The sequence below is a fragment of the Corvus cornix genome, chromosome 8 (assembly GCF_000738735.6).
Source record: "Corvus cornix cornix isolate S_Up_H32 chromosome 8, ASM73873v5, whole genome shotgun sequence".
Taxonomy (NCBI): Eukaryota; Metazoa; Chordata; class Aves; order Passeriformes; family Corvidae; genus Corvus; species Corvus cornix.
Window position 1 is genome coordinate 19446115 of NC_046338.1, and position 22652 is coordinate 19468766.

Here is a 22652-nt window from a genome sequence, read left to right on the forward strand (position 1 = left end):
TGGGCCACCCTGTTCGTAGCTTCAGAGAAGTTCCACAAGTGAGGAGAAGGCTTCTTGGATAAAATAGCCTATCCACTAACCCAGAGTTACTGAAATAGTGATTGTAGCAGGAGAGTTGTACAAAGGCAATTACAGGCTGTGTTTCACTACCAGCTTTATCAGAGCCATGCACCTCTTACACTTCAATCCTTCATTTATTTTTGCTCTGGCTCTGCAAAAACAGAAGTAAATTATCTTTGTTACATCTTTTGTTCTTTCTTTTTATACTGAGCATAAGAGAAGTTGCTAAAAGTGTTTTCTGCCATGTAAGACATTACAACATTCAGTTTTTAAAGAAATGCTTCACTGACCTAGTATTTCAAAGTAGGAATGACTCTTGCATCCAAAGATGGGTTATTCCACAAGGTATTTCATCTTTCCACTGTGAAGTTTTTTTTCTGATGCGTATTTAAGTTACTGCATGCCCTTTGTGCCTAGATATGCCATCCTAATTTGCTGCAAACAGGTTGTATTTTTCACATTCTATTATTATTCCTATCCTATCCTATTTATTCTGCTTCTGCATGCATCTTTGTGATCTTTCCTATCTTATGCAACTTCTTCTTTCTCTACATCTTCCTAATGGAAAAAACTATGAGCTATTGAGTGGTCTTTTAATAAGTCACTGGAAATACTACTGCTGTTCTCACAAACAGAGAAAAGTTGCCTTTGATTTTTGTCCCTATGTATGATACCTCTTTACAGACATCCCATTCTGTATTTATATTTCCTGTGGTTGCATTTCTTCAACATTTTTGTTCAATTTGCGTGTTGCTACTGTCAGTCATTTTCTGAATTTAAGCATTCTGTAGACTCATGATTCATTTAGCTGAGGGTAAGTTTTCCAACTCTGGTTGTCAAAATTACCTCAGATCAGTTACAGGGGAAGGAAAATTTAATAGTCTGGTTGAGTCAAGTGCCTTAGAGCCTTAACTTCCACACTTTTGCCTTAGTGGATACAGACTCTGGATGTCCTGACCATAACTATGTGTTCCTGAAATGACACGCAGATGTTAACCACTCTGGAGTTGGAAATGCAATGATTCCTGAGCAAAATCTTAAATAATTTGTTTGCATGGTTAACCACTAGATTTTCCACTGAAGATTAAACACTTGCTGCATATCTTTGTGACTTACTATGTGTTATGTGAGCAACATGTTTGCCTTGGTTTGAATTGAATTGATTTGGTCAAAATCCTTACTTGAGGAAAAAAATAAAATCTTCATTTATTAGAGGAAGAAATTTTAAGTCCTATGAACAAGTGAGTTCTTTGTCTACTCTGAACTTGACATTAGTTCAGGTAGTCATTGGTTCCTGTTTGGAATTCTGTTAACTTTTTTTTTTTTGAAATGTTTATTCTGTAAAAAAAAGTTAGAAACTAAATGCTTCACATTCAAGGATTGACGTTTTAAACAAATAATTTGCTTCTGCAGTCAATTCACAAAGGTAATACTGAAATTATTCATCTTGGTAGCGTGTCTAGTAGCTAGCTGTGTCCATCCTGAAGAGTATCTGGAAGTGCAGAGATAATAACCACTGTCCTCTGTAGAAACACAAATTGGTTTGTGTTGTGGAACTATCTGCAAGAGTTGTGTGAGGTGGTTAAAAGATGTAAGTATTGACAAAGTCTTTGATCTGGCTGAAGTTACCAAGAATTTCTTTAATCACTTCTCTGTATTCTCAGATATTTTGAATGCACATATTTGTAAATCTCATTCCTCAGTTTAAAGCCAGGTTAATATTGATTCTGCAAAATTGCACCTACCTGGGGCAAGAAACATTATTTTAAAATAATGTAAATTATTCATAATCTATTATTATTATCAATTACACTAGAAGGAAAGTAAATAAACTGTTAGTACTCAAGACTGTAAAAATTTATAAAGGTTTTTTTTTAAAGATTATATTAACTTTTAGATTGGTCACATTGGTCAAAAGTTGACACAAGCAAAATACCAACTCCATCTATATTCATAGCTCTGAGAGAATTTTTTTAAGTCATGTCTACAAAGATTCATTCAGGTTCATCTGAGAGCCCACACGGAGCTGCTGGGACACAGGGCTGCAGTAACAAAGGACTTGCAGGACTCTGGCCTCAAGTGTCTTCCCACCCAGCTAACTGAGGAGAGACAGAGGTGCTGGGTCTCTGCCCATTCCAGGTCAATCTGCACTAATTTATAAGACCCTTTCCCCAAGAAACAGAAAGTTTGTGGAATAAGTTTTAAAAAAATCTGAATATTTGTCAGAATTATTAAAATAAATATTTTAGGAAGCAGAAAACTTGCATAAATAGTTAAAAATCATAGTCTAGAGTCTGATTTTCACAAACTCTCAAGTACCTCTGGCTGTAGAGGGTTTATTGTTCAGGTTTATTGCTATTTGAATGCAGCAGGTGCCAATGAACTTGGTGTGGAATTGGTAGATGTGTGTTCATTGAGATGTGTGGGCATCCTTAAGTTTACTGTTTCTTAAGCCATAGCTGCTTAGTAATGCTTCTTATATATACTCCTAATGAAGGTTTGGAGTTGAGCTGTAACATCAAAATATGATCATAAATAGAAAATAGTAGTTTCAAGTGACAAGAGAGATCCTTTGCTATCTGAAAAATGATAAAATCTGAAAAATTTTCTAAACTGAAAAATCCCTGCTCTGGCTTACCACTACTCTTGTATTTCATCAAAAGGAATTTGAGGTTAGTGTTTTGTGAAAGACTCTTTTGTCCTGATATGATGTGAACTGGAAACATGAACTATTTAAAATGAGAATCTAAATAGTGTTTGTTGGGGATCTGGTTACCCTCTCCAATTGATTGCTCACCATACTGAAGTTTTGGGCTGCACTACTTGGATCCAACATGCTTTGGAAACTAAATGGAATCTGGTTACTGCCCCAAGGCTGGAATCTCAGGAACACTTGAAAGAAAGCTTCATGTTTTAGCACTCTCCCTTGTGCTTGAGTACACTGTTCAATTGCCTAAGGCAACTGAGCAGCTATCTCAAGATTGCACTTCAGGTTAAAAACAAATTCCCAGAATCCTAAGGGATATCATGACAGATATGCCCAAAAACACTCCTAGGCATTCTAAAGCCATTGTTGTCTTTTACTGTAACAGTATGACATGCTACATTAATTATCTGTGTTAAAATAACACACCCTGGAAGTTTTACCTTCTTCAGGTGTTTTAATACATCTGAATTGCATCTGGAACATGGTCCTGTGTCTTTCTGTTTTGCCCTTGAGCTAGACAGTCTTTGGCTAAACATACTCATCTTTTGTCCAGGCTAAACCCTTCAGTAGGTTCCTTAGAGTCTATTAAATGTTCTACCAGCATCTTTCCCTCTTTAACATGAAATTTGTATATTTATGCCCTCTATCTTCTCTTTGCTACAAAGGCAAGATTATACTTTTTTTTTTTTTTTGGTAGTATTCCTATTGTATAGACAGAGCCAAGTCATTAAATTTGCTGGTTTCCATTAATATCTTTTCAGGGAAAAGTGTGATACAGTTCTGGTCAGCAAAGGTAGATAGGTATTTATGGTGGTATCCAAACCTATAGCAGTTGTATCATTCCATACCATGAACCAAACTGACAAATATTATGAACATTTCCCCAAATCATACAGAAAGTATTAGAATGCTTATTTGTCATACTGATGAATTACAACTGCTTTATTCATGAGACATTCATGTGCTGGTTAAGAAAGAATTCAGTGCAGACATTTCTGTTTTGTCCTACAGTCTGCTGTCTTCCATATGTCCTCAGACCCTGGGATTTGCATGCATTTAGGTCTGACCTTGCTTCCAGAGGGAATTGTGCCAACTCTTACAGTAGCTCAGGGATCAGAATTCTGCACCTGGTCTTGGTATTCAGCTCCAGTGATCAGAAGATTTTTTTAATGAACAACGTCCTGAGGAGCTTCTACTGATCAGCCATTGCAACTTCTTTATGTTGAGGATTAGGAACAAGTGAATGGGAAAGGAGAATTATTATTTTCTTTACTGATTTTAGAAAATTTTAGTAGTTACCTGAAAGTATAAGGTAAAGGATTTGGAATGGAATTTAGGATAGTGTTTACCTGCACTAAAAACTGCCATTAAAAAATCCTGTGTGCCTTGTGATAGACCAAACCGATAGCTTTCTATTCATAGCAGAAAATATCTTGTTGCTAAACTGATTTCTACTACCTGAGGACAACACAGTTTTAATAATTAGTTTCTTTAAATGCTGTTAAATGCTTTTTAAAATTATTGTTATCTTCTCTGACTTGTTAATCTGCTCCTGTTTGATTGGAGCTGTTTCACAGGAGCCAGATGACTCAGGTCACAGCCAGAATAAAGAAGATTCTATCTGTACTGCAGTGCTGAGAGGTAGAGAATTGCAGACATATATCTTTGTTCAATAGCCTGCATTTGTGTTTTCCTTTAAAGAGTTATGGGATAAACAGTGCTGAGGGAAAAGAGAGCAAAAAAATTCTAAAACTTGGTCAGTGAGACATTTGTGCATAGTAACTGGTTATTTCTGTTGTAACAGCTGAAATCAACTAGAATTCTTGTAATATCAAGGCTATGGTTTGAATTTTTGTGGTCTCAAAATTGTCCTTTTGTGGAATTATCTTCCCCAGTACCTCAGAAGAGAGGCCAGGCTGCCTACAGAATCCATTCCAAGATACATACATTGAGTCATATATTCCCTTGACAGCTGCAACATTCCTGTATAGGCATTTGTTGGCTGGCAGAGGAAGGCAGGATGGCAAACTGCTCTGTAGTCACTATATGTGCTCACTGGTAATTGGGCTGTTCCTAGCAGAGTGAGCCTTTCCATAAGCACTGTCTTTAATGACCTTGATTTTGGCACTGTGGCTAGCCCATCATCTCAGCAAGCTTTCATATATACACATGCACATGATTAACTTGTCCCTCTATCTAAAAATGCTGGGAAGAATGAGGGCTTCTAGCCAGGGCTTTTGCCTGAAGTTAGCAAGAGTAGTACTGTGGTGGTTGTTGTGGGTTCACATCCCACTTGAACTCACTGCCATTTTACTAAAATTGTTTGCTTATCTTTTTAATGTTTAGCAGTGCAGCTCATGCTGACGTGAAATATTCTTACTTGCATCAGAAATTCCTTGATGTGTCTTAACACATGTTTTTGTTATGATTATGTGTGCGATTTGAAGAGAGCCTCAGAAAGTTACAGAAATTGTTTAGCCCAGTAATTAAAGCCATGTAACTTTGTTCTTGGGAAAAAAAAGTTGTTTTTTTTAATTCCAAGTGAAAGAAGATATCTAATCAACCTTAATAATATTCTTACCATCTTCATTGTTGGGCATAGACCAGTTCAGTCATCGTATTTTCTTCCTCCATTTTCTATCTGTTCTTAAAAGTGGGCAGGAAAAGGGTTCAGTGAACCAAATACAGTTCTTGTGCAGGTGGCACAAATTTCTAGCACATCCTCTGCTAGGTGACATATTTTAAGTCTATATGTATATTGTCAAATGATGAACACCTGACAATTCAAACTGTTGTGTTACAGCTCCACAAAATGTTTGTCTTGAGTGTGTTTATGGTGGTAGAAGTCATATGTGAATGCTGTGTTCATAAGTTGCACTAAAGTTTTAATAAGCAAAAGCAAGTAACTTATTTGCCTAGAAACGTTTTTTTTTCCACATTGTTGATAATATTCTGTCTGCATAGATGAGGATATCTTGTGGGTTTGTTATTATGAGAAACACAGTTTAGAGATGTGTTTTCATGGGTTGGAAGTGGTTGGAGGTTGGTGAAGATTTTGGTTGCACCACACCCTCTTCATCAGATAAGAGAGCAATAAAGACATATGTAAAAAAGAATGCAACACTTATTTATGTTAAAGATCATAAAGAAATATAATATTTTAGTATCTTATTTAAAAATAAGAAATTGCCATAGAAAAAGTCCTTTTGGTGTAGATGTAAAAGTGAGAATGAGTCTAAACTTGCATTAACATCTATGCTCATTTGTTTTGCTAATTTTTCTTTCTTAATGTCAAGGACTTCATGGGTAATTCTAAGTGTAAAAGTAAGTCCAGTGAATGGTTTGTGCCTTTTCTGCTAGCAAGTGAATCCTTTTTGTCAAAACTGTAAATAATCAAGCTAAGCAAAAAGATTTAAAGCAAATATACACAGCTGTGTACCAATACAGATGTACCAAGAGGTCCCAGTGTGAACACAAGAATTCTTGTGAAGAAGGCAAGGTTGAAATATCTTTCAAAGGAAAGTCCTTGTCTAAAATAACTTTTTGTCTCAATAAATGATGTACGTGATTTGTGGAAAAGGCATAATTTATCTGTTTTGCATATGTTGAAGTAAAGCCTTCGATTCTTAACTATTTTAAATCAGTATTCATTTATTAACATCAGTTAGGTTGCTGTTATTCATACCATTAGGAAGGAATCATTATCTTCTCTGATATGGAAGCCCAAAAAGTACCCCAGTTTATGAAACTGTGTCATCATAGTTACAGGGGGAACAAACTATTTAGAATCTTACTTATGTGCTCTCTGTAATACCTCCAAAGTGCTACTTTTGGGGGTACATATTCTATTAGCCTCTAGGCACATAGCTGAGTTGCTGATAATTTTGATCACATTTTCACATCACAGTGTGTGGTGGCATTATTGAATTAAGGTATAGTGCAATTGATTTTGTACCTTGTAGTGGATTGGGTTTTTTTAATCTGGTCTCATTTGTAATGTCAACTGTAAGAATAAAAATATGTCAACATAACTAAGATAGCATTGCACTGAAATAGTCAGAATGAGCAGCCAGGGTCAGAGACAATGTGCATTAAGCCAGTACTATGCTGCACAATGCTGTTTAGGTTGCCATATAACAGTTGTGGAAACTGGCTGCTTGTAAAGAGTTTTCAGTTAAAAAGTTAACAATTTGACTTCTATTCATGCCTGCTCTCTGTTGTCCTCATGGTTTATCATGGTTCACAGGTGATGTGTAGCAGGAGTAATGGTCACAGAATTGCAGACAAGCACCTATATTGTGGCAGTGAATAGACTAAAAAGAAATCCTTTGGAGGAGGAAGTACGATTTGTGTATTTTCAGTTTTGCCACAGTCTTCCTGTGTCTCTCAGAGGGGGCACTTAGCCTTCTGGCGTCTGTGTATTTTAGCCTGTGGTATGGGAACACGTGTTATTTCACAGATCTAGAAGTTAATTCCCCATTGATTCTGTCTAAGAGTAGTCTGCTTTATTTATCAAGGCTTTGGCTTTCAGTCTGCATGTGGGGCACTCTCAGCCTACAGCTTTGATTTAGCAAGATATGCTGAAATCAAATCTTGTACGGTTTCTATGAGTAACGTGATTTACACGCAGCGTGTGTATCAGAGAGAATATGGACCTTTCCAACCTGTGCAACCTTCGTTAATAAAGATACAGTGACTGCAGTTGACCTCTTGTGAAAAGTAGATCCATTTGTGTTTTTATTCTGTGGCCTGAATAGAAGATGTAACAGAATGGGCACTGTTCACTGGACGTGGGAATTCTCCCTTGCTCTGACTCATGTAGAGCAGCAGGGAGGGGGAGGAAAATGGGCCCCACAAACCCAGTATCCAGTTTTGTAATTTAAAAAATCTTTTTGATCTGAACTTTGTCCATTTAATATTCCAGAGAGTATTTAGAAGTTTGATAAAAGTCTGTAGTAGTGCTAGAGAAAGATAAGGCTCGCTATTGTACTAAAACAGTGTTGTGGTGCCAAGACAGTATATTTATGCTTTTCTGTTGCAAGACTAACAGTGCCCATCAAATTTTGTATAATTTAGTATTATACAGAGTAAAGATAAAAATACCCAATCGTTCTCTAAGTTGCAATAAAAAATGCTTGAAGCTTAATACTCAACTATATTGCAAACCAGTCCATTAGCATGATGTAGTGCTTCACAGTAGCTGGGAGAAACACAGTGTGGTGAAATTACCAATGTGGTGGGGGCCAAGATTTTTTTGTGTAGAATAGAAAAGATCTCATTTTTTCCCCATTATAATCAGCTGTTCTTTTGCCCATATGTTTTCTGATGTGTCTTGCAGAGTTTCATGATAGGCTTTCAAAGCTGGATGAAATTTTCTGTTCCAATATTGTGGTCAGTCAGTTTTTTGCATGCATAAAAGAAGCAGTGTTCCTAAGTTTTTCTTTGAGCCTGTGAAGTCAGAGTCGTAAGGAATAGAATAAAGCCTCAGAAGATAGAACAGGAGCTTTTGGGAGCTGATGGGGAATTGCAAACTGTTTGTTGCACCTGGCACTTTCTCAAAATCTGCTTCATAGGGGCCAGACCAATCATTTCCTGAAGCAGATGAGGAGGATGCTTTCTCTCCCTGAGTCAAAACTCTGTGAGTTTGTAAATAAGACAGTAAAAATGTATATTTTAAGGGTACTTTCTAGAGAGATTATAGCTAATATATTGCAAGCTCTTATCTCAGGAAACCTGAACTTCAGGACTTGTTAAAATGGTTAAGTTAAAAAGAAGTATAGACTTTAAAACCACCTGCAGTCACAACAGCTCTAACGACATGTATGGTGCCTGAATGGTCTGAAATGAGATTTTTAAGCATTCTAAACAGGTATTAAATTGAAACAAAACAAAACCCTCCTACCCCCCCCCCCCCCAGAAAAAAAAAAAAGCCTGCCCCCATTTTCAAGAGCATTCTGGTGTTTTTAAGACCCATGGCAGGAGCTCTGGGGAACTTACCCCTCTGTTGGTACTCCATTAGAGAGGAAATATAAGGAAATGTGCCTCCTGCATCTCCCAGGTTATTTCAAGGCAATCAGTCAGGACCATTTTACACAAGGTACTCAATATGCAGGTTTTTTATTTCTACTGTTGATATGATTTCATGGATCTTGTTTGATAGACATAGTCACAAATGTCAATCTGTCAGATAAGGCCCAGGAGCTAACCAGACCTTCTGTTTCATATCCATGTTTTTGTAAACCTTCATTCTTAGGAATTAATCCAGAAGATGTAAATGTGGAAATAATTCTGTATAAGCTTCTTCTTAAAGGCAGTCTTTCTGAGATTTGGACAATGCAGAGCAACTGTGTTAATCTTCCATCAGGCAAATGGAAGCAATTCTCTAGAGTAGAATCCACTGATTGATTGTTCAAATTCAGGTTCTATTTTTCAGGAAATTCCAGTGTTTTGAATTCATGTTTCCACCATGCATTGGAATAAGATTTTTTTAATGCAGTTAGACTGTGCAATTGTTTTAATACTTTTTGTATTTTACATTGTAATTTAATGCAAAAGTCAAAATACTTTAACTGTCATGTATTAACCTGTAACTAACACCAAAGCAATGGAGTTGAAATGAAGGGTTCTAACTTTACCCAAACTAAGTATGCCTATTTAATGAAAGTGAAATGTTTCAATTGTATTCCCTTAAAGAAAAGTTCTTTAAAAAAAATTTCCCTTAAGAAAATACTGGTTCTGCAAAAGCATTGAAATTCTAATTATTTCTCTGTTTCCTGGGAAAATGTTTACTTTCTTGGCAGCTTTGAATTAAGCTTTCTCTGTGGGACATCAGTCTAAACACACGAATGCTGTCATACTGATTTTAGTAGGAATGGCTCAGATGACTTTTAATGCAAAACATAGATGACCTGAAATTTCTTGATGGGAAATCTAACATGATGGAACAGACTTCAAAGTCTCCTATGAGAAATATGTTAGAAGCAAAACATCTTAGAGCATACTGTAGGGGGAAAAAATGGAAGCTTTTTGTGGAAGTGTACTGTTTCTTGTCTGCGACTGAATTTTGTTTTATTTCAACCTGAAATGAAAGGTTTATTCTTCAAGGGCAATAATGGCATGGTTTTTGTAACTCCTTAGCTTTCAACAATAGTGTATAATATTTTGGTTCACCATTGTGCTAAAACTGTGTTTTTCTGACTGCTGTGGCATAATGATTTATTAGTGTTGACACTCCAGGGTTGTTTGTCAAAAGCTCAGCTTTTGCTCCTTCTGGCAGATTACATACAAATTATGTAAATCACTATAGTGCAGGTTTTAACCTAATTATGTTATACATCTGGAACATTGATAATTTCTGTAAGGGAAAGATGTCTGGCATTTTTGATGTTAATATATTTTCATTCTTTTGGTATTCCACGAAAGAAGCCACATTAAAAAGTGTCTCTGTGTGTGCGCAGGTTTTGCTGCAGTGCAGCTTATGCTTTAGCTTATGCTGCTGAAGTATGTGAAAGCTGACTTTATTTTTTTTAGGACTTTTAACAATCTGTTTATAAGAATTAGAAGTAAACTAACTTCACTTACAGAATTTCATAGAGGACTAGAAAAATGTAATTTCTTTCCGTGTATATAGATACGCACATGTCTATGCATTTTATAGAATTGGTCAGCTTAAATAAATACTGGATTAAGAACAGTGATCAGACTTCTGTGTTCACACACAGAGACAGACTTTTCATCTGTAGAGTAACAAACTGAAATGCAGCTCAAGTCAATCCAGACAAAGTTCACGTACTGAAGAAATTAATCTGAGTCGTGGTCCACAGAATGCACAGCCTAAGGAGACCCCTGCAGCCTAGCCCCAGCTGCCTTCCCTGCTAGCTGTGTTTAGCACAGCAGAAGGACCAAAGCACCCCAGACGAGTCAGGGCTGAGGGGTGGTGGCAGGCCAAGACTGGGAGTTGGCCTTTATCACATCTGAGGTTTGAAGGAAGACATCTGATTTCAGGACTGTCAGCTCTTAATTTATACACATGCATGCACACTTGAGGTTTATTTAAAAAATAGCCTTCATATCACCTAGGTCCCATTTAACTTCATTTGCTTGTCAACAGGAGCTGAGAAATCTAGCTACATTTTTAAGCTTCATGATTCTTGCTAGATACTGCTCATTTAATTGAAGGTTTTACACTGAGTGTTATGTAACAGCTTGTAATGATCTAACAGAAATATAGGCAGTGTGACATGGTTCATTTGGGCTGTGTGTCCTTGGGTTGTATTGCTCACACCTTATTAGTCCTCAGCAAATGTTCCACTTTCCTTTAGTTTTGGCAAGTAGCTTGGAACACCATTTCCTTCTTTTCATTCTGGTGGAGTCCAATTGTTCTTTGCTTATACTACATTAGCCTTTCCCAGAATTTAGCCTGGAGTTTTTATACACTGGGGAGTTTCCAGTGTGTTTAGATTATAAAATGATTTCCTAATGTGACTGTGACAGAGCCATGCTTTCAGATAACACTGTCAAACTAGATTTTGGTGCTGTTTTTCTGTGTTTCTTTGCAGTATTTTACTCTACGGAAATGATGTGAAAAATCATTTTGTCTCTTGAAAGTGATTATTTTTCAAATCATCCACCCAAGTAGTTAGGATTGTCCCAAAACTTTTTCTTGTTCTGGTTTTCTTTAGGTTTGTGTAAATCTATTGGCGTAAGCAATTTTCTTATCAGCCATCTTGAGCAACTAAAGGAGGACTGTGTGATTACTCCACATGTTAATCAGGTGAGTGGATAAATGTATTTAAAGTATCTGGGTTTGGGTTTTTACTCTGGTTTTTTTGGCTAGCAACATCCTCCCCACTCCTATGCATGAAAGGCTACACCCAAACTGTTGCCTTAGTCATACAATTTCTTCTTCCATTTCTATTCACGTATTGAAAACCATTCAGGAAGATGACCCGAAGGGTAGGGAAGTCCCTCCTCCTATTTCCCCCACCCAGTTTCTCCCAGGCTACTTGTTTGTGTCTGGATTTAAGACAACCAAAAGGTCCCTGTGACAGTTTATTGATGATAAAACAGTTTAGAAATAAAATTCAAGAATCACAGACCTCTGAGCATCTTCAGAGTGAACAAGTTTTTAGAAAGCCTGTGTTCAGATACTTTTGTACTTCCTGTCAACAACACTGAAAGCCTCAGTTAATTACAGATCCATGCAAGGGTGCCCTTTCCCTTGCTCCCCCCTCATTTCCTATTTCATGTAAATTCAGTGAGCTCCTCATTTAGGCAGGTGCTGTGACAGCCCTGGCAAAATTTTTTTTGCTGCCCTAGGCAGATCTAGGATAGCCACCTACGTACCGGCAGGCTGCCAGGACACTCGACAAATGTTCCCTTGTTGCAGGTTTCTGCCTCCAGCTGTGCTGGAAGTTCATGCTCCCGTTCCTTCCACCTCCTGCCAGAGAAAGTGTGCTTATGCTGACATGGGATGTGGGAACTGGAATGGATGGAGTGCAGGCACGGGCTTTTCCCCTTTGTACAGGTGGTCAGGATTTCTGGCAGCTGTTTATGGTTTAATGTCATTAACAGCCATAAAAATGTTGCTCAGAGTGTGACTGTCAGAACCAAACAATTTTAGCTGTCCACTAAACGTTACTAAAGGACAATTAAGTAATGTTAAATTGGCATAAAACCATACAAAATATTTAAATTCAGTTCTTCAAAATAAACCATTGAAATATACGTTAAGGTGGGCAGGTAGATGACTGTTTAATAGTTGGTGACTTTACCAAGGTTCAAGACATACACACCTACAAAGGCTTACTAGAGTTTGGCATGAGTTGTTACTGCCTGTTAAATGATAGTAGCTTTTCAGTGTTCTACTAAGTCACTGCAAGGAAAAAAAGTGGTTTTATTTTTTGAAATTTCTTCTTACCCACAGTGTCCAAATGTTACCAGTCTTACTGTTTCAGTGGTACTGTTTCATGGAGACAAGCTGTTTCTTGGTGCTATTTGACAAAACTCTTTTTCTGAGGCTGAAAAAGAGGAGACAAAAAGTTGAGGTGGTGGTGATCCTGAGGGGTGGGAGAGGGGCCCTGCTAGTCATTTCTTTGAGGTGCTACACAGCATTGTTCTGAATTGAAAACAAAATCCAACAATGAATTACCCATACCACTGCAAAGTGCCCCACCTTGAACACTTTTGTTATAGCATTAATTTATACTTTTCTAGAGTTAAAGGAATCTTATAAACTATACTTCAGATTATCCTCAAAAGAGTATTTATTCTGTTTTTTGCTTAGTGTTAGAGAGTTACTGAATCTGACGGTGAGATTACTTAAGTACCATCAAATAAGTAATGAATTTCTAAATTCAAATTGGGACTGGAAATGCTGTGTTGAGTTCTTATTTCACTGTTCACAATTTATAATACAGTTTTTTTGCTATATTTATGCATAAAATAGTGTACTATTTCAATGGACTTCTAAATGCAAAACATTTGCAAATAGTCATTGTATACAAAGTCTAAATATTGAAGAAACGAGTGGAGGAAAACCACTTCCCTTTTAGAATTCAGGGTGTTCTTACAACTACAACAGTCCTTTTAACAACAGTTAAAATTGAAAATTGGGGGTGTTCTTCTGTGAAGAGGAAAAATGAGGAAGGCAGGAGAAGTAAGCCTTTTTTGTACTTAAAACCAAGTTTTAAGTACTGCCTTTCTTCTCAGTTCCTGGAAAAAAACCCCAGTATTGTCATTGCCATATCTTTTAAAGAAGTAGGAAAGGCCTGTCTTTTCAAGAATATTGTCTTGCTAAGTTATTTTTTAATAAATAATAATAACCTTTTAAAATTTCAATATACTATTAAAAGTACTGGTAAACACTGTAAATGATGGTACTTTATTCTAGCATCACATAGAGTGAAACTTACAACCTGGAAGTTCGAGGTTTGTATGCCAGAGTTTATAATTGACTTGGCAGTAGGATGTTTGGATTTATGCTCAAAGAAATCTTTGAAGTCTCTCTGAAGGCTCATAGGCCTGTCACTCATTACAGGAAAAAAATACATTTTATAAGTATTTAATAAATATATGTTTCATTTACTAAAGCAATGTACTGAACCCAAATATAAACTGTTCCTCCATGAATTCCATGTAGGAATGCTCATCAATATTTTTCCAGTCTTGGAGAAGTGCAAATTACTGTGTAATGACCTCAGAGAGACTTAGTTATGTTGTTGATATTGCCATTAACACTGATTTCTATTGTGTAAATTTGTACAAGGTAGAAATGTATATAAGACATTAGAAAACAACCCCTTTGTACATAAACTCACCTGAACTGTTCCTCTATATAGGAAATATTTACAGGCTTGTATTTCAGTTTCATAAAAAGAAATAATTGTAAGACAGCATTCCCACTGAGAAAATTACTGAATTCCAGATGTGCAGAAACTTTATCATGTGAAAAGGACCACAGCAGGGTGGAAAGAGTAAGGCCTCTGTGCACCATCATCTGACGTATGACTTTCTAGGGCCATGTGTCAGGATTGTTAGTGGGCTCAACTTTTCCCCATTTGCTATGACTGTTGTAAAAAACCAGCCCTTTGGTTGGAGGTCCCCTGTGGCTGAGCAAGTAGCAGCTGTGAAGTTCTGTAATGTGAACTGCAAACTGTTCTGTTAAACAGATGCCAGTTTTTACATGCCAATCAATCAGGGTAGGGAGCCAGAAAAGATCGAGATCTTCCTCTGCCACCATGTGACAGACAGCCCTTGCCTGAGAGAAGTCTGGTGATGAAAATAGCAAGGGTGGGGCAAGGCAGGAAGTAGGAATTGTTATTTTGAGGGGAAGCAAAGTTGACCACTCACCTTATGCCTCTTGTAGCTCAGGATCCTAGTCCCTTGCATTGAGATACTGCTAGAACCTTCCAGAACGTTTTTATTTTTAAAAAATAAATTTTATTTTATGCATTTGATTATTTTAGTAATATATCTATCTAAGAAGAAAAATACTTGCTTCTACCAACACACTACTCCATGTGACAAAATCTGAATCACAAAATTTGGGAATCTCTTGATTCAGAGAAAGGCACAAAATATGATCTTTTCAGGTGGGAAGTAGTTGTTGCTATGTATTCTGCTTGTGAAGCAGGCAGGTGATATCTCAGCATACTGCTCTTGATTTAAACATTTCTGGTGTAACCTGGAACTGTGCTGCCTGGAATCTTACTAAACCAGCAGGTAAATTCTGCTTGCAGTTTAATTAGTAGTAAATGCTGAATAAGTCACATGATGCCATAGAGGCACTGCAGATGTTTCAGAATTTGATCCTAAATATGTAATTCTTTATTTAATATTTTCTGAGCTACATTATTTGCTATACTTAGTGTAAAGAACAGCTGCTAAAATTGCTTATTACTCTTGTAATAATCCAGTAATACACCCTGCATGCTCTTTCTTTTCTCCCCTCGTAATTTTGCATAGATACAATGAGAATATTTCGTATTCAGCTCAGGTGCAAACAAATGAATAACTGTATGACCTAAGCACTGCTCTCACACATTTAAATGTGAAATACAAAGGGTACTCAAAGGTCAAGAAACATCAAAGGTTGAAGACATGGATGTCTGCTGCTTGAACCTTGTTCCCGAGTCCACCTAGTAATTTAGATCATAGCAGCTTTAGGCTGACTCAGCCCAGCCTTCCAGGGGCACAGTTTTTTCTTAGCTCATGTTGAATGACTGCCAGCCTATTGTTCCTGACTATTGTTGTCTGCAAAGACAACATGTACTAAAGATGAGAAACAGGAAATGTTCATTTGTCCTCTTTGTGGCAGAAGAAATTTTCCAGATTCCACGTGTTGAGGCAATTGCTCAGAAGAGTATTTTTCTTCAAAATGCGCAAGAGTTCGATCCCTGGAACAATGGTGATGAGCGGTCACAAAAATCCATCACATGATTACGTATTTTGTAAAAGAAAACACTACCCACTTTCATCAAAATGCAGAGGAATGTATGCTTCTTACAATGCATAAACTGTGAAATACTTATTTAAATAACTTATTAAAGAATATTACAGAGTTTCTCTTTTGGCTTTAGCTACATGCCAGAATACGTCTCTCCTCTGAGATCATTACTGTCCAATAACAGCTTCTTCGTTTTGCTCCCAACAACTGTGTCTTTGTAGCTTGTTACTTTTCCTCTTTTAACTGGTTCTTGGCAATTTGTGATCTTCCTTCCTACAAAGGGTCTCCTTCACACTTCATTCCACAGCATGATTGCTTCCCTGCATAAGCTGATGGTGACACCACACACAGAATACAGGACTTGCCATGTGCAATCCATGCCAACAGGCTTTGCTTCCAAGGTCAGGTCCTCACCCTAAGCAAACTGTTCTGGTTGGTCTCTGCAAACCCAGCCCCTGCTCAGCCCCCTCCCCTTGCCTGTGCAACTCAAAGATCATTAGAAAGAATCATTAGTAAAGAAACAGGAAAGGACATAGATTTGGGGAAGAGAAAGTAGTCTCAAAGCACCAATAAAAAAGACCTGATGCTGACTTCCACTGTGCATCTGTATATATTTCTTAAAAACAGAGCAGTATTGAAAGTCCAGCTGCAGGTCAGGCAGACAACTGCACCTTGTTTCTGAGGGAAACATAAAATAAGGTAACTGTTGTGCCAATTACTGGTAAAATACTTGTTGATTAATACCCTTCATGTGTCTTCTAAAACTAATACCTTACACCTACTTCCCAGAAGCAATGATTTCACCCATTTTATTTTTATTATTATTTATTATTATTTATTATTCACCCATTCTATTTTTAAAACAAGAGAAAAATTATATTCATTTTCATTGATGTTTGCTATGAAACATACTCTCAGGGTTTTTACTAAAAGTTTATTTCTATTTATCTAAGGTTGAATACCACCCTTTCCAAAGACCTCAGGAGCTGGTTGATTATTGTCGGAGAAGAGATATTGTTTTTGAAGGCTACTGTCCTTTAGCCAAAGGTGAAGCACTCACACATCCTACTATCATTCAGCTGGCAAAGAAGTATGGCAGAACTCCAGCACAGATTTGCATACGCTGGAGCATTCAGGTAATGGAGGGTGGTAATAAAAATGTGCCTCCTTTCTCAGGAAAAAAATGCAAATAGTTTGGGGTTTGTGCATCAAACCAGAATTTATACAGAAGGTATTTTCTGCTTTCAGTATGTTGATATTGTGTGAACTGATGGCTGTACTGGAAAACCAGAATGTAGTTCACAAATCATGCCAGTATTTCAAATATTAATTATTTTAAATAATCTGGTTGTAGAGAATAAGAGCCACCAATAAGAGATGTTTCCAAAGTAAATGTTACAAGCAGTATCCCTCATCATTCCATTTCTGTCACCATGATATTTCTGTCACAGTTGATATAAACCACGTAATGTGTGTTGGAAGTCAACACAGTGTATATAACTGCAGTTTCAAATGGCATAGAGAAATGTCAATGTCCCCAAGAAAATGAAATTAAAACCTCAGAAGATGTGAGGAATTTATCGTAATGTTTCGAAGACAGATAATTTTCTTAAAAACTGCAGATTTTAATGATGAGAAGCATTATTCTTTTCAGAATGGAATTGTCACTATTCCAAAGTCAACAAAAGTGGAGCGGATAGAGGAAAACTGCAAGGTAAGATTTGGTTATGCACTCAAGTCTGACTAAAGTAAGAGTTTTTAATATTTTGGTCTGCCTTCCCATTTTCCTTCCCAGTTCTATTCTGGGGTAACTCAGTCAAAATTGGCAAATGATGGTACCATAAAATGACCACAATGTAGGAAAAAACCATAAGTCACAAATGTCAGAAAAGAACTGGAGAACTAATCACTGTGTATAAAGAAAAATCCATAGAAGACCTTTTGTAGTTGATTTTTTAATTAATAGTTCTATTTACTACTTGTCTGCTTGTAGAACATCTAATCTGCTTATGGTTACATTCTTTTTGTGACAGGCACGTAGGTCAAGTTTGGATGCTATGCATAACAGTTTTATGAAAGCTTTAACTTGGGGATAACTTCCAGGGGAAGATGGGACCTTCCAGGGAGATCGCAGTCCTGCCAGAGCTGCCTCTTCCCCTACCTTCTCCTTCTACTCAACATGCAGAAAAGGTCCCAGCATGAAGGGGCTGGACAAAGAAAAGTGGGAATGAATGAGAATTGGCAGCATGATTCCTCCTCCACACCTTTTTTAAATTTCCTTTTCATACCAAATAGTTTTAATTCATTAATTTATTTGGCTCTTTATTTCTCTAATCTGAAAGTGTTCTTTCTTTAGGGGAGGCAAAACCACAACTTACTGTTATTGTATGAACTGTTTTAGCAAATCAGGAAAAAACTTTGCAAGAAGACAGGAAACTTCTGTCTGCTATTTTTATCCTTCTCTGTGTCTCTGTGTGTGTGTGTGTGTGCGCGTGTGTCTGTGTGTGTGTGTGTATATGTGTGTAGGTGTAAATCAATATACACATAATGAGGCTTTCTGCTGGTGGCCATGCCTGTTTATATAGCTCCTGCCTTGACTGTTTATTCTGACATACATACTGCCTTCTGTGGTACAAGCACAGCTGCTTGTGGTACTGTATTGGGAATCAGATCAGAGAACAAAACCAGTTTAAAAATCCTTCCTTATGCTTTATTTTCCCCGGTGATATTTTAAATCCAGATTAATTTTACTTTTTACAGAGTTTACTCTATGGCACCACCAATTCATTTCACACAACGGAGGAAATGTGTTACATCCAAACTTAAAACACTTAAGATGGAGAGAGAAAGAAACTGGCACAGTTGTTTATCACATCTCCCTTTTTTTCTTTCCCTCGTGTTTCTGTGTTGGCTTGAGTCTCTACCACTTCTGGTCAAGCTGGTCCTCATTAAACCCTCAGTATATAATATATAGGGTTTCTAGTTCTGTAACTGGTCCCTGGTTTAAGCTTAAAAGGCTTGAGAGAGCACTGAGATTTGACTACAAGGATCATTCCAGAAAACAGTGGTTGCTGGATAATGCAGGATGGGAGGAGTTCATTTGGCTACAGTTCAGGCTCCACAGAATCTTTTTACTGAGCACAGAGGAGCTCTGACAACGAGAACAGAAGCAACTTCCTGATGATAATGTCTCAATAGGACACCTGCTAAGAAAGCACTGACACCATCGTTCACATCGCAGGTCTGGCCACAGGAGAAGTCAGTGGCTGTAAGAACCTGTGTTTGAAGACAGGTGATTGCTTTCAAGTTTGAGTTAGTACTGAGGCACTGTAGCACTCTTTCTGTATTTAGCTGATTGGTAAAAGTTTTGTCAAAGTAGAGTCATAGAAAAGATAGACAACCTTTGGTTTGCTAGCTTTGTGAATGTCCCGATATCTTCTAAGAATTCTCTTTGTCTAAAGTCTTAGAAAGAGAACTGTAACACTCTAAACTGAACATTGGGATATAAGTGAAATACTGAGCTCATTCTTTCAAAGAGATTGCTATCAGGGTATTCCTATACCTCTAGCAGTGACAACAGAGAGTGCCGTCAAAACCAGCCCAGACACTACCCTTGTCTTGGGCCCTTGCCTGAGGCATGAAGGCTACAAAACCATCTTAACATAGTCTGCAAATAAAAATACGTCACTAAAGGAGCCAAACACCCAGTGGAGCCTGTCATCTTGATGGAGTACTTTTCTATGACAAAACATAAGAAGAATTTTCCAAAGGAAAAATATATAAAAATTCAGCCTCACATTTAAATGAATTTTGGTCAGTTAAATACTAGAAGATATATCAGGTTGTTGATTCTCATCATGTGTTCATGATGTTAACTATATATGCATTCCTGCAGGTGTTTGATTTTACAATAGCAGAAGATGATGTTGAAATTCTGAATGGAATGCATGATGGGAGACATGTTTCCTGGGATCCAAGTTTCATTGTGTGAATCAAGGTTTGAGCTATTTTTGCTTTCTCGGGGATCAGCGAGTCATGCCATGTAATTTAAATTCAGAGAAGGTTACAGTAAGAATCTAATCATGATAGTGATGTCTGCTAATAATGATCACTGATTTGAAATCCTTAACACTGGCAACAGACGAAAGGTATGTTTGAGGGTAGCACTTTTGTACAACCCTCAAGAGATTTTCTATTTCCATCTCAAATGCTTTTCCTTAGTTCAGTGAAGTCCATGCGAAGACTCCTATTTATACCATGGACTCTGCATCAGGCTGTTTAATTCAAAGTGCACGAGGAGATACTCCGTGAAAAATGTAGGGAAAAAATGCTACCTGTTAGTGTACAATATAGGTGTTGAATATGAAATAATTTTTCAAGTACTTTGTAAGACAGATACAATATATGACGAAGAAAAATCTGGATAAAAAAAATGTTACTGCCATTATCATAACAGTATTTATGTTGTACAATATACTGCAGATCTCCATCAAAAATATAATCTCATTGTAATACACAATATCTGAGCATCACCAAAAATGTTTTATGCATATCACAGCATTACTATGGCATTACTCAGATAGTTCTATGCATATTACTTACTAGCCTGTAGATAAACCAAAGTAGAAATCTTTCCAGACAAGTCCATCTACAAATAAACTATTTACAGGGCCAAGAGGTGAGCAGTGAGCTCCAAGAGCCAAAGAGACATCTTTGTTATTACTTACTGGAAATTGGGGTGAGTTTTGTGTAGCTTTTTGTGAGAACTAGTTTAGCTTTCATTTTGGGTTTGTTCAGGAAATCTCATTGAGAAACTATACTGTTGTTCAGATTTTCTTATAAAATAGGTGTCTATATAGAGTGATAAATATGGATGTATGTAGCCCACAGATCTGTTTTGAGAAATATGCCTGCAGAATCTATTGGCTTAGTATTCAACTTCTAGTCGCATTGGTTTGATATTTTAGGAGTTCCTGTGTCTAGAAAGGTATGGAAAATCTGATTATGATTTATATTGTGTGGACTTCCTGAGGCAGTTTTCCCAGTGCTGTTCTGCTTTAGTCATATTGGGAAACAAAGCTCCTTAGCTTTTTATCAAGAAGTGACTTACAGCAATCATATATTTTAGCCTGCATTGTTTGTCCTCAAAGTGTAGAGCTTCTATGCAGCTTGGCTAAAATCCAGACAATTTTACCTTTTGGATAACAGCTCCTCAGAATTATTGTCTAGTTTTTTCTGGTAAACTTTTCCACAAAAATTTGGCTAGATTTGCCTCTAGAATCATTTTTATGAAAAACAAGGTATTGTATGAAATGCTGTTCACTAATACCTGCACAGTGTGTTGTTCTGAGAAATATACACAATCTCCACAGCAAGGTTATTTTCTAGTTTCAAGCATGGCCTGCAGTCTGGGGAGCTCCAGTACCTGGGAATGCCACTTTAGGTGTCTAAGAACAGCTCTGTACCAGGCTCTACTGTTGTGATGAGGGGTTCAGTAGTCAGTCCAAACAGTAAAGCTCATTTATAAAACTAATGTAATTTTTAGGCTTTTTTTAGCTTTTGCAGAAAACTATGGCAATGACTAAGTGAAAGTTGGAAAGATTTCAGAAACAAACCTTTCTACCAGTGGCTATCAGCTAATACTGCTTTTGAAAAGTCACTTTATAGAATAACACCTTAGCAATATAAAAAAACCTCAAACTGTGCTGTTGAGGTACTCCTTACTTCACAGTGTATCTGAATTAACAGAACAAGGACTAGAAGTGAGTCATGTGCCTAATATTCCCTAAATATGGCTTTTGGCAGTGATGACTTTCTAAGAATTTAAAAAACACAAGTTGGGAGTTTCACTTCTAGTTCTCTCTGAAGAAACAGACATCACATCAACATACTGCTTCCAACATAAACGATGTGCAGAAGGAACCAAATCCTTATGTAGGTTAGCAAATTCTAGCTCCAGTATTACCAGAACAGGGTCAGTTAGGACTAGCTACGTGGCTAGAGCTCCATAATGGTTAGAACACTTTTGGGGTTTTTGCACTTGACTCTGGCTGGTCACCTCCCTGTTCTGAGCTAATTGGAATTAAACCTGATTTTCTTGCTAATGCCCCACATAGGTGACCTTAGGCTACAGTGAGAATGGCTTTGAATTCATTAATATATTTCAGTGTTCCTCTACAATGTTTCTGGTGTCTGCACCTGCTTTTGTGAGGAAGGCAAGCCACCATTTTCTCAATCTAGGTCATAGTATCTAAGCAGTTCAATGAGTAATGAGAGGAATAATCAGAAGTAGTATTACTAAAAAAGCATTCTTCTTAGGGAGTAGCTGTGGCAAGTTACAGTTTTAATCTGATACTTTTCTAATTACATTCAGGGTGAATTGTTGTTGGTTCAGGACTTTTTTCTGTGGTGGGATTTTTTTCATTATTATTTTGTTATCTTTCCTAGCATTTCCATTGCTGCCAATTAGTGCCTTTATAACTACAGAAGAGTTTAATTTTAGCTGTGTACAAAGTGAGGTGTAATTTGAGACGATACAAGCTGGGACTCAGCTGACCCAAGCTATCTTTCTCCTAGGTGTGATGAGCAGTTTTGCACATTGTGCCTCACTAATAGCCATTGTTTTCTGCTAGAAGCTATAATGGCCCAAGAGACTGAAACCCTGTTATTTCCTGTGGCCTTGGCATCTATCATTGAAGCCTCTTTCTTTGAATGTAGTGGTATTCACAAGCTTTATACCATGTTTGTTAATTTACAATCATTGAGCAAGTCCTCTTTTGGTGAGGTTGCAGAAGGAAAGACAGACTTGGTGGATTCATATTTTATGCTCCTATCTTACAACTACATTGGCATTACTCTTGCAGTAATAGTTTTCTTCCTAAGCAAAGGTGGCTGAAGAATAAGTCCACATCACCCCATCCAAATGAACCTTTCTAAAGT

The 22652-nt window shown here is 37.2% G+C and overlaps 1 protein-coding gene across 5 annotated transcripts in view; it reads left to right on the forward strand.

Moving 5' to 3' along the window:
- The window catches only part of LOC104695381 (uncharacterized oxidoreductase ZK1290.5-like), a 45745-nt gene that overhangs the window by 20914 nt on the left and 2179 nt on the right, over positions 1-22652 (forward strand). For 2 of the 5 annotated variants that reach the window (XM_010409226.3, XM_010409222.3), the window contains 4 exons: positions 11449-11540; positions 16667-16849; positions 17368-17427; positions 19609-19700. In XM_010409226.3, the coding sequence (XP_010407528.1) occupies positions 11449-11540; positions 16667-16849; positions 17368-17427; positions 19609-19700 (427 nt within the window). Of the gene's footprint in view, positions 1-11448; positions 11541-16666; positions 16850-17367; positions 17428-19608; positions 19711-20382; positions 20452-22652 lie in introns of all 5 variants that reach the window. The other 3 variants (XR_002047618.2, XR_002047617.2, XM_010409224.3) reach the window with 3 other exon arrangements.